This window comes from Meles meles, chromosome 19 (assembly GCF_922984935.1).
Source record: "Meles meles chromosome 19, mMelMel3.1 paternal haplotype, whole genome shotgun sequence".
NCBI classification, from domain to species: domain Eukaryota; kingdom Metazoa; phylum Chordata; class Mammalia; order Carnivora; family Mustelidae; genus Meles; species Meles meles.
In genome coordinates, this window is record NC_060084.1 from 4657554 (window position 1) to 4670514 (window position 12961).

The 12961-nt window shown below is 47.5% G+C and overlaps 1 protein-coding gene across 2 annotated transcripts in view; it reads right to left on the reverse strand.

Moving 5' to 3' along the window:
- Nucleotides 1-12961, reverse strand: part of CDH13 (cadherin 13) — a 1016524-nt gene that overhangs the window by 89861 nt on the left and 913702 nt on the right. For both annotated transcript variants that reach the window (XM_045989377.1, XM_045989378.1), the window contains one exon: nt 4726-4908. In XM_045989377.1, the coding sequence (XP_045845333.1) occupies nt 4726-4908 (183 nt within the window). The remainder of the gene's footprint in view (nt 1-4725; nt 4909-12961) is intronic.

The window sequence follows — 12961 nt, forward strand, 5'->3', positions numbered from 1 at the left end:
AAATCAGATCACGTTCAGGAGACCCCACTGCTGACATTATTAATATGGGGGTCCTGCCCATCATGAACGACACAGACAACATTCACCTGGCCACTCTCCAAACCATGGGATGATGCACGAGTCACATTTCCTGTCACCGAGGGCGTGTGGGGAGACATTTAGGTCAGATGAGGGCAGGCTGTTTATTTCAAGTTATTTTCCTGATGTTGACTGGGATGATGGGTAGCTAACGCCTCAGAACAAGGACACATGGATGCTCTTGCTGGAAGGACAGAACCAAAGGGAGTCGGTTTGCCCTCGACCAAAAGGAAGCAAGTGATGGACAGGTTGTAAGGGCCATGGGAAGTGGCAGCAGCGTGAGACCGGGAAGCTGGGCAGAGAGCCCTGCGCGCACACACACACACACACACACACACACACGCGCGCGTGTGCAGACGCACGCATGCACGCACACGCACATGCACGGAAATGCTTCCTGATGGTAACAGGACCCTCTCTCCGCACCTGCAACAACTCCCAGAGGGACTTACAGTGTTAACAGGTGTAATGCTCCTGGCACCGAGGAGCTACCCAGTTAGATGTTGGTCCCATCCCTGTAACACAAGAATATCTCTTCCTCCATCCCTTTCCAGTAAGAGATTTCTGTCCGTCCCGAGTGACGCCCCAAATACGTGACCTTGGTGACGTACATTTCAAACTGGGGCCCAGGGCGTTGCCATGCTCGGAAGACATTCATCCCAAATCTAGCCCAACTGATTTTTCTACCACGATGGAAAAGCCACCAGGCTGGGGTTTCTTCCCTTTGTGAGCTCCACGGGACTTGGAACAGCAGAATTTGGGCCTGGGGTTGAGGCTGACATGGTGAGTGGAAGGGCTGGGCCACTTGCCGCATGGAGTGGGGCAGACCAAGGAAGGGAGAGGAGATGGGGTCCCCAGAGGAAGTGGTCTGGCTTATTTACACATGGCCTTTACATAGTATGGCTAAAATGCGTGTTTCTTTACATGGTAGGTACAAGTGTGTACGTTTCTGTTGGATCAGTACACGTGTGCCCATATAGTAAACACACACATGTGTGTTTTTACATGTCAGATGTGCATGTGTGTGTATGTGAGCGAATGTGTGTAAGATAGGGGTGTGCGTGTGTGATAGCTCTGACTGGGTTCCCTGAGACTCCAGCCGAGTCTGGAAGCAGAGCCTGAGGCAGGGATTTGGAGCATGATGTACTGGTGTGCCTTCTCAGAAGAGGGAGGGAGCAGGGATGTGGTCTCTGCTGGAGTCCAGCTGCGGCCCAGTGCCAGGGGAGCTCTGGAACTTTCCCTGATCGCCAAATCAGCCCCATCTCAGGGTAGTGGGTGGCCTTTTGCCTCCCTCTGCAGTCAGGTGCCAGCTGCAGGCTCTCTCCAGAGGGCAGAGTTTGGCCTGCATTCCCTTCGGTGGGCTGTTCTCCTGGGAAGATGGAGGCTGGGAGCCAGCACTCGGGGCTCTGGGAGTGTCTGCTCCCACCTAGTCAGGGGCCGTGGTGGGTGCGTTAGTTTTCTAGGGCTGCCGGAATGAAGGACTGGGTAGCTTAATAATACAGAAATCAACTGTCTCACGGTCCTGGAGACCAGAAAGCGCAAAATCAAATGGGAATGGGGCTGTGCTGGCTCTGAGAACTTTGGGGGGAACTTCCCTGCCTCTCCCGGGGGTTCCATGGCCTGCAGCCGCCCCACTCCCATCTCTGCCTCTGTGGCCATACAGCCCCCTCCCTGCGTGTCCCTGTCATCTCCTTATAGGAACACGGTCCTGCTGGAGGGGAGCTCACCCTCTCCACCATGACCTCAACTAACCACATCTGCAGTGACTCTATTTGCAAATATGGCCACATTCACGGGGGCCGGGGTAAGGACTTCAAAATACCTTTTCTTGGGGGACACAATTCAATCCATACCGGTGGGGCACACCCATGGCTCCCCAACCCCCACAATATACGTCTGGTTTTCACCGCCGCCCTTCATTCCATCCCACGACATTATTTGTCCCTTACTGTGCACCTACTGTGTGCTAGGAGGGCTCTCATCAATGTACACATCAATGTACCCGATCCTCACTTTATGTCATAATAGCAGGTGTTTTTAGTCCCCTTTCCTCCATGAGGAAACAGGCTCAGAGAGGTTGAGTAACTCAGTCACAGTCACACAGCTAATAAGCAGCATTGAGCCACGCTTTGGCCCAGAGAGTGTGATGAGAAAGGAAGGAGAACTGACATCCCCTGGGCCCCACACTGGCCTTGGAGGGTTTGAGAAGTGATCGGTGCACAGAGGGAGGACAGAGGGGGAGTGAGTTGCACAGTGTCTTTCTGGAGGGCAGGGCCGCTCGAGCGCTCGTTCCCATCTGCACTGTGCCTGGCTATAATAATTCCAGCTGTGGGTTTCCCTGGGCAGGCCACCGGGAGCTGGTGCAACGTGGCTCTCTCCTCCCGGACGTTGCCGTGGTTCACGCTGGGTGAAGAGGCCCTTCCTCATCTGGGGCGTATGACTTTAGTGATGTGACCGGTCTGATGCAGGGTCTCCAGATCAGGGATGGGAGGGAACTGGAAACACTTCTGATAAAGTTCCAGAGATTTCCCCTAATTACTATTTCATCAAGTGTCAAGTGAGGGTGGGGACAGGTGGAGTCTTTACAGGCTAGGAAAGCCAGCCCACACAGGCAGGGTAAAGAACACAGGGTTTGCTGTCTGGAAGAGGGAGGTTTGAAAGTGATCCAACAGTGATTTGCAAGCCTATTATGGGTTTGGGGATCAAGGCTTTCTGGATATTTCCATCTCCTCCAGGGACAGAAGACATAATATACTTAAACTGCAGGGTAGATTATGTTCAGCGGAAAGGGTCACTCTCTGACAGTTTTGGAATAGGTTTACAAAGCAACTAAGAGCAATGCTGAGCAGAAGGTTTTAAAGAGGAAAGAGGTACTTGCTTTCCAGAACTGTTAGGATTTGGTCCTGCAGGGAGGCGGGACTCCCCTGGGAGCCACATAGCCCTGTAATTTCTGCTCATTCTTCGGTATGCTCACTGCTAACTGGTTAGGGCACAACAGCTCATTGCCTAGTGACCATGCCCACCCCGTGCTCCCCTACCCATCTCTTCCTGTGGAGGCCCCAAAAGCCAGATTTGGACTTCCTATCCTTCCTTGCAGCTGGGATGGGCCCATGTTATCTGGCCAATGAAACATCATGAGAAATTATCTGAGAAACCACTGGAAAAGATATTTCCTTCCCTGATGAGAGGAGGGGGCACTTAAGAGCACTCTCTTGTGTTTGCCTGGCTGCCTTCTTGCTACCTGCCTTAGAATACAGAGGGAAGATGTGATGCCCAGGGCTTTGGCAGCCACTTTGTGTCCACGAGGGAAAAAGCCAGAAGCATTTACAGAGCCCCCTGCTGGTTCTCTGACCCCTAGAACTGCCAGCCAATCCTAGACTGACCTACCTTCATCTACTTATGGAAATCACTAAATCCTCTTTATTATTTAAGCCACTATCAGCCTGGTATTCTCTTAGTTGACCTGAGGACATCCCTAATGAATGCTCCCAGGGAAGGCTGTGTATGGGACCCTGTAAATAAATTTCTGTGGGACCCTGCACAATAATGACCTCCCAGTATGACCCCCAGCGGATCCCCGGAACCTTATGGGGCAAAAGGGACTTCACAGATGTGAGTAAGCTCAGGACCTCATGGGGAGAGAGGATCCTGGATTATACACGTGGAACCCTGGAGTCACTGAGGTCCTTAAAGGAAGGAGGCAGGGAAGTCAAAGGAAGAAATGGACAGGAGACGGGAACAGAGAAAAATAGAATAATGTTGCCTTCCGTCTTGGAGATCTGAGAAAGGGCCACAGGCCGAGGAAAGTGGGTGGCCTCCAGCGGGTGGGGAAGGTAAGGACATGGCTGGTCCCTTAGAGCCTCCAAGAGGCGGAGCTGCCAAACTCAGGCCTGTGAAGCTGATTTGGGAGCTCTGGCCTCCAGAATATAGATAAGAGACTGTAAGTCTGCATAGCCTAGGCCACCCAGGGTGCGGTCATTTGTGACAGCAACCCCACGACAGGACTCGGGCTCCAACGGCCAGTTGCTGTTTATCTCCTGTTTTTAAGAGAATATCCAGGCTCAAATAGACTAAAAAGACATGTAACGATCCACATTTTTGATCAGAGATCTTTAGAAAAACCTTTGCATGTCCTGTTTTGCATATCTTAGATAATTCATTATCAATCATACGGAGAATCTCCTTTAAAAATTAACCTGGTTTCGGGCGCCTGGGTGGCTCAGTGGTTTAGGCCACTGCCTTCGGCTCAGGTCATGATCTCAGGGTCCTGGGATCGAGTCCCGCATCGGGCTCTCTGCTCGGCAGGGAGCCTGCTTCCCTCTCACTCTCTCTGCTTGCCTCTCTGCCTACTTGTGATCTCTCTCTGTCAAATAAATAAATAAAATCTTTAAAAATAAAATAAAATAAAATATTAAAAAAAAATTAACCTGGTTTCTTTTTAAGGTTACGCATATGCTTGAGTTTCCTAGAACCTGTGAAACAGGTTGGTTTTGTGGCTGTGAGGATATAAATACACCTTTAAGCCTTGAGCCTTTTTCTTTTTTCAACCCTGGGAGGAGGAGACTAGGGCTGCCTTCTCCTTGACCTTCCCCAGCCCGGAGGCCCTCTGTCTGGTTGAGGAGGGAGGAGCAGGGGAAGCATCCTTACTTTGACCACGGACAGCATCCCCTCGTTGGTCTGAGGGTTGGTGTGGATCTCGAAGCTCTGGCCCGGATTTCCGTTGATGATGGTGTAGGCAGCCCTCCATGCGCCTGTGGCGGGGTCATCCTTGTCCTCAACTGTCAAGTTGACGATAACCCCCACGGCTCCTTCCTCCACGGTGGCTTGAAACTGCACACAGAGCAAGTGGTTACGGTCACTATTTGGTAAAAACAGCATCGACCCTTTACAGAGCCCTTCCCACACGCCCAATAGAGGGTTCGTGACACACATCCCCTCGTTTCACGACGAACGGTGCAGGAGAGTTAAGCCGCCGTGACCAGCGAAGCTGGCAGATGGTCCATTCCTCCCCTTGGCCTTCCCTGTGTGGAGCTGAGGCCAGGAGACTGCCTTCTCTTCTACGGAACGTGGACGGAAATGATGCTCGGCGGCTGGGAGCCGCTAGCCCTTCTCGGTGCCTCTCTTTCCATCTGTCTACACACAGACAACCCCAGGACCCAAGGGCAGGGTGCGGCCACAGAGGGAAGAATGTGGGTCCTGGGTCCCCTCACCTATCATGAGCTGTTGTTGAAGGAGAAATAGACTTCTACAGAATGGGAGCCTTTATACAATTTTGTGTGTCTTTGCTCTTGCGACTTCGCTGACCTTAAACAACAAGGTCACCGGGGACCCAGGGCTCCTCCCTTGCAGGTGGGGGGACCGGAGCTGAAACCTGGGGTTTGACTCCGTGGCCTCTGCTTGCTTGCACCAATCTCCTCTAAAGAAGAGAGCTGATTTCATCCGCCCCACCTCTTCCCCACAACAAGGAGGACTTTAAAAACCCATTTTCTAAGGAAACATATAAATCAGTTGTTTGGAGCCTTGTTGCACCTGTGTTCTTATTGTAATACATCGCCAATACTTGTTGCAAGTAGGTGTGGTGAAAATAAATCAATAAATGAAAAATCAGCTTTCCCATAGATAATTTCGTGAGCTATCATCAGCACGTTCCTTTGAGCTGGAAGCATAAAGTATTGTTTTAGAGCTCACCTCTGACACCCTACAGGCGAATGGTAATCTGTTTGCAAATATTTTACAAACAAGTAATACCAATAAGCTGACAGGAAGAAGAAATATCTTGGAATTTCAATTAGTAGGAAAGGGAGTCTCGAGACAGTGAGGCGATGTCAGAAAGCCCTTGTGTTCAAAGAGAAGTAATTTGAGAAATGGGGTTTCAAAAGCAGTGGCTGATTAATTGACTTGCAAATCATTAATCATAAGCCTTAATCTTGATGCCTTGGGGGGCAGGGGCGGGGACGGGAACTAATTTGTCTACCACACCTCAGCAAACCTGGGTGGGTTGTTTCCTTTCTGTGAAAGGGATGCTGGGAAATTCTTGGAACCTGATGGCAGGATGGGAAGCAGCTGGAGCAGGGAGGGACGGGGAGGATGCTGTCACACGGACAGGGCTTCAGGTGACAATGAAGTTGACCTGATTCCTGAGTAGTCCTCTCTTCTAGCTTTCCCTCTTTCCCACAAAAATCAGGGAATTCTTCAGGTTAGATCTAGATGTGGTTCTCAGCCCTGTCTGCATATTGGACTCTCTTTGGGACCCCCCCCTTTTTTTTTTAAATAACTGGACCCTATTCTAATTCAGTGGGTTTGGAAGTAAGGCCTGAGGTTAAGGATTTTCTTAACCTGCCCTGGTAATTCTACTATGCAGTTCAGTTGACAGAAGCATGACAGAGTCCAAGGCCAAGAACGGGAAGAGGTGTCAGTGTTGAGAGAGGCTGTCTGAGCTCCGTGCTGAGGCCTGTGGGGGATCAGTGGCTCAGCAGGAAGGAACACTAGGATCAACCCCATCTGTTGGCCGCGTGCCCACGAGGCTATCTAATCCCTCCAGATATGGATGAAGAAAGAGGCACAGAGAAGGAAGGAAAGTCCAGAGTCGTTCGGTGAACCAAAGGTCAAGTCCGTGCCTCCTGGATTCCTGTAATCTCCGTTTATAATGAGTTCTATTACTCAAGACCCCCATCGCCGAGGCCCCCCCTTCACCCCTGCTGTGGTCCAGCCACTGATCACACCAGACCTCAGCTCATGACCTGTCCTCGTGTCTCGTCTGACACCTGTACCTTGGGACACCAGGGGGGCGATGATGCGGGCACGGGGAGGACCGGGACTGGAGGATGCTGCCATCCATCCATCTGATACAGGCGTAGGTACACCCAGGACCGAGGCGAGGGGTTGCTTTGTCAGAGTGGACGAGGGTCACATTGCAGGTGAAGACACAGAACACATCATGATTGGGGGAGGCTAGAGGCTCAGTGAGGGCTGTCTTGTCCACAGCTTTCTCTCCGGCCCCTCCCACGATGGTAGGTGCAGCGAGGGGACCCAGTAAATATTTGTCGAATGAGTCCGCGGTCTTAAATACGGGAGGCGGGACCTGGCATCAAAGGCCGGGATGGAGAGGACATGTGAGGGCTGCAGCTCTAGGGGAGCGGGAAGAGGGACCGGCTGGCTGACTGATGCCTGACCCTGCCGCGTGCTGGATGTTCCAGGAGGGCAGGGATGGACCGATCTCCCTTGTTCTCCAGGGCGTCAGTAGCACAGCTGCCTCACGACGTTCATGGATCTTAGGTACTTTTTACCTTCACTGGCCCTTCCTACCGGAATAGATTTTCACAGGTTTTAAAATTTTCTTTTTTTTTCCCTGATGTGAGGGAAAGAAATTAAAATTTTCTTTGACCCTGAAAGTTCTTGTTCTTCTGGTTTTAGGACCCTCAGCACTGTGCTTCTGGCACCTGATGGGTGACTCATCTCTGATCCCCAGTACGTAGCACAGCGCTGTACACATGGAGATCTGATGGATGGATGGAGGAATGGGTGGATGGATGGGTGGATTTGCAAAATTAGTATTTAGGCCAGGTCTAAGTGGGAAAAACCTGTGCAGTTTTTCCAAGGACACTTTTTTTTTTAAGTGTCTGTGGCACCTACCATAGGGGCTGGCATAGAAGACCCTTTTAGTATGTGAGCAAATGACTCCAAAGGGAATAATGTGGGATTGTTTTTGGAATTCTCACAGTGTGTATTGTGGCCCGATGCATCCTTAGATGGAGTAGTATGTCCACAGCTACATTTGCCTACCATTCATCCACCCATCCATCATCCAATCCCCACCCATCCATCATCCAATCTCCACCCATCATTTTCCATCTGTTCCCCATCCATCCTCTATCCCACAACTATCCATCCATCTGCCTTCCATCTATCCATCCATCCATCCATCCATCCATTCTCCATCCCTGCATTTATCCATCCATCCATCCATCCATCCATCATCTACTAACCCACCCATCCATCCATCCGTCCACCCATCCACACATCCATCCATCCATCCATCCATCCATCCATCCATCCATCCATCCGTCCATCCAACCATCCATCCATCCATCTGTCTGTCCGTCCATCCATCCATCCACCCAACCATCCATCCAACCATCCATCCATCCATCCATCCATCCATCCATCCATCCATCTATCCATCCATCCATTTTCCATCTACCCATCCATTTATCTATCCATCTACCCATCTTTCTCTATCCATTTACCCATCCATCCATTTATCTTCCTTCCTTCCATCTATCCATCCATCTTCCAGACACACAGACAGCCAACAATTATTGGGTGAGTGGCTTCTGTGTGCCAAGCATGATACAGTCTAAATTCTAGGAATATGCTAGAAAACAAAATAGACACAGCACATGTATGATTATAAAACTGTACTAAATGTTGGGAAAAAAAGTAACACTGAGCCTGTTGCTTGAAAGGGGAGTGGTGAGAAGTTCTGGGTGCCCAGTCTGGGGAGAGTCATTAGGGAGGAATTCCCTGAGAACTGAAAGCAGATGAGGAGTTAATAAGGGGCCAGTGGTGGAGGGAGCACCGAACATTTGCAGAACCGAGGGAAGGTGGGTGTGGCTGGAGTGCAGGGAAGGGCTGGGGAGAACTGTTTGCCATTGGGCTCCAGAGGAGGATAGAGTCAGATCAGGCAGAACTTTGGGGGTCACAGAAATGCATTTGGAATTTACCTTGAAAGTAAAGTAGAGTCTAGTCACGAAACTGGGTTATGTTTAAATCTACTCTTGAGAGAATTCAGAAAAAAAAATCTTTAAATATAGAAAACATTCAACACAATTATTATAGTCTTTGTTAAGACCATTATCTGATTCTTGCATAAACTACAAAGCCAGTTTCCTTGAGCATCCATTTAGAAACTCATTATTGCTTAATTAAATACTCATTCTATTAATTCTATTCAATGTTTTAACCCCATTATGTAATTCAAGATGGAAAATTAAATAGATTAAAATGAAATAGTACCATTTTATGTTTCGATAGCAATGCTCACTTTGTGATTTAAAAACAATAGACAGACAGTAATTTAGCATACCAGAGCAGGAGAAATTATTGATTGTAACATTAGTTCCTTTAATTGGAAAAAATAGATAAAGTCACTTTTCTGTTAAACTGTGTGGCAAATCAAATACCAGACGCAAAATGTATTTTTACATAATCAGTGTGGGTGACTGGCTTGGGACATACTGAGGCTCATTGTAGGTCTCTCCCTTGTATTCAGAACTGAGTATTTCATTCTGCTTTCTTTGACAACATGGGGTGAGTTTTGTGATGGACCTTTAGGAAGAGAATGCCCGGACCTTCCAAAAAGGTCATCCATCACCAGGGGGAAGAGGGGTTTCCATTTTATTTTACACCAAGAATAAATTCTCTTCCTCATTGAGCAAATGGTTTGTTTTAGGTTAAGGTTAACCTGAAATTGGAAATAATAATCAGCAGGGTAGAAAGCCACAGGTGGGGAAGAAGTGACAGTGTGTGACTTTAAGGGACTGGACATCTACATGCTTGCATGTTTGACAACTGGATTCCAGGTTCATGAGCTGTCAACCATTACGTTTAATAGATAGTGAACTTGAAAAGTTTGGATGTAATTATTTGGGCCTTGGCTTTGGGAAATTAAATAATAAGTTCCCCAAAAGTTTTATAAACTTGAATTTCTCTTCGTGAGGTTAAAAGCATGCAGGGCAGATCATCAGAAATTTAACTTGCAAATAATTTTATGAGTCTATATTTACATAAAGGATAGAGCTCATTGGAAAAATCTGATCTTTTGCTGATAGCCTAATGGGTAGAGACTGTGATTGCTAAGAATATGATATTATGTTTAAGGATCTTGGTACATTGCCTGGTATAGGGTAAGGACTCAGCATTTGTTAGTGAGGATGATGATGATGGGATTTGTTTTGTATCGTATGAAATTCTTACTAGTAATTTGGAGGGTATGGCTCAAATTCTTGTGACTCTGTACTTATGGTCTGCTTTTTAATGTATAATCCACAAAGATACTTGCAATTGGTGTGGAAAAGCTCTTCTCTTTTCAGTTATGTATATCTGACACTCATATCCTTGCTTATCCCTGATTTTTCTCTAACAACAGGCCCTTTATTGCCAAGGCAAATGACGTTAACCTATAGCACCCACATTTAGAAGGGATGGCTGTATTAGGTATCTGGTTTCCTCTATCTGTGATTAGGATTCACCCCAGGATATAGAAAAATGAAAGAACTCCTTCTAGTAAATACCGTTTAAGGGTCTACTGCATGCCGAGGAATCCACCAGAGGCAGGAAATATAGCAGTAAATGAAAGAGACACTATTCCCTCCCCTCGGGGGCTTGGAGCTCAGTAGACTGACACATTTCCTCCCACTCACCCCCTTTCTTTATATGTTTTGTTGACCTATGACATATCTAACCATTTTGTTTTCTACCATTTCTCCACTGTCATAGATCCAAAGCTGCACCTGTAGCCAATTACAGATGCTTTTACATTTGCACATGATCTAATTTCCAGCTAATGGTGGTGGATTATTTGGATGGCCATATGGAGAGAACAATGAATCTTGATCCCTACCTCACACCATACACAACACGTGGAAGGTAAAACTGCAGAGGTTTTAGAAGAAAACATATTGGGACGTTTTAATTCACCTTATAGTTAATGTATATGGGCACTATATATCTATGTAATACATAAAATACTTTAAGTACATAAAGTAATACAAAAATATAAAATATAATTACGTATGTGAAGTTCACATAATAGAATACACATAATATTTAAATAAAAATTTTAACAAGTACACAGAGTTTTAATAAAAGTTCATTTAGTATTTTAAAGAAGACTTTATGTCTAAGAAATGACTAACAACAGAGAACCACATGGGTCTCTGAAGGTGCTTGGCTGAAAACCTTCAGCCAGCCCTCAAGAACTGGACCTACTGAGTCCTTCCCTAGCCATGTCCCAATAGGACATGCATAGAGAGGCCCCCAAATGACTATAGAACCAAGATGGAAGGAGAACATACGGGAGCCCACCAGACCATAATGGCCCCAGACATTGCTATATTGGACTCTTTTCTCCACTTGGTTAAAATTCTGTCACCTCTAAATACCCCTTTCTCTTTGAAGATGAGCAGTGGTGCCAGAACTTTGGTTTTCAACACTCACGGAAGACAACTCACACAGTGAGAAGTAAATCCGATGCCAGAGCCCCAGGTCCCAGCAACTATGATCAGAGACTTACTTCCCTGTCCTCTCAAGCAGAGACAGCTTGGGGCATGTGCCTCCCAACCATGAGCTTCTGGAGAATGAGGTTTTTGTCTCTGATTTCCCCAAATGCCAGATCTTTCATAAGGTGAGAGCACTGTAAGTAGATGTTAATAACATTTTGTTTTTGTTTTGTTTTGTTTTGTTTTATTTTTGAGAGAGAGCAAGCACACATGAGCACATGCATGTGTGAGCGGAGGTTGGGAGGTGCAGAGGGAGAGGAAGAGAGAAAGAATCTTAAGCAGGCTTCACGCTCAGTGTGGAGCATGACGTGGGTCTTGATCCTAGGAGCCGTGAGATCATGACCTGAGCCGAAACCAAGAGTTGGACGTTTAACCTACTGAGCCACCCACGTGCCCCATTTTGGGACCATTTTTATCTATGAAATAAAAACCTAAAAGAAGTTGATATCCGTGTACATGTGTCTGAGAATAGCGGCCATGTCTTCTCTCTTCTCACGGAGAAAAAGACCAGTGAACGAACTGTAGTTCAGATGGCAGAAACAGTAGAATTCTACGTGCTGGAGGTCAGTGTTCTTTTTCTGAGGATCCTAAAAGATGATCCCAGCCCCTGCTGAGAAGACTGTTCTAGGAGGCCGTTTGTGTCATGGGATCCCAGCTTCCTTGGCCAGAGCTGAATGGACCCAGGAGTGTACCTGACTCACAGGTGACCAATCCATTGTCTGCCACAGGAACAATCAAGGTGATTCTCTATGAGTGTAAACTCAGAGAAATAGAGGTTATAATCAGAGATCCTAAGTTTCGGAGTAGCTGAGCATGGGGTGACTTTTTAATTTTTTTGTCCCTTGGACTACAACGACTAGATAGATGCAGAGAGAGGCAAAAGAATGGACACAATGATAGAAAAATGGAGAGATCCCAGGGCACTCAAAAGACAAAAGACAGATGGGGAATCATCCTTGGTCTCCCACTGGTTTTCCAGCCCCACCCCCATGCCTACGAGGTTCCCTACATCCCTTGTCTGCTGGATGCTTCTGGGCCTGTCAACAATGGCCCCATCTTCACCAGCCACTTTGAGTGGGTTTCTGCTCCTAACGCAGCCCTGAGGAAACCTGCTCTGGCGGATGTCTGCCATTCTCAGCAAGTAAACGTGACCTTTTTGATGAAGATTTGGGTCCCACAGATGTCTCCTCAAGGATCTTTTTCCCTTTGCTACAGAGAATTTCAAACATTTATAAAAGCAGCCAGAATAAAGAGCCCCTCATGCCCACCACCAGGCTTCAGAGATTTTCAGCTCGTGCCCCCCTGTGCCTCAGCTACCCACCCACGTCTCCCCATTCCCGTATCATCTGGCAAATCCCAGATGTATCATTGTATCTGTAAATATGTCACCGCATGGCTCTAAAAGATAAAGGTCTTTTTAAGAAAACATAATCAAAGTCCTTTCTTGATCCAACTAACATAATTTCTTCTGATAATTACTGTTTTTCTTTTGTGCCAGATACTTTGATAAAAGCATTTGCATGTTCTCTCTGTCACGGAGGGAGAGAGTACCTCCCGGCTCTGGGAAAGGACAGCTTTAAAGGGACCTATTAGACACCCCCCCC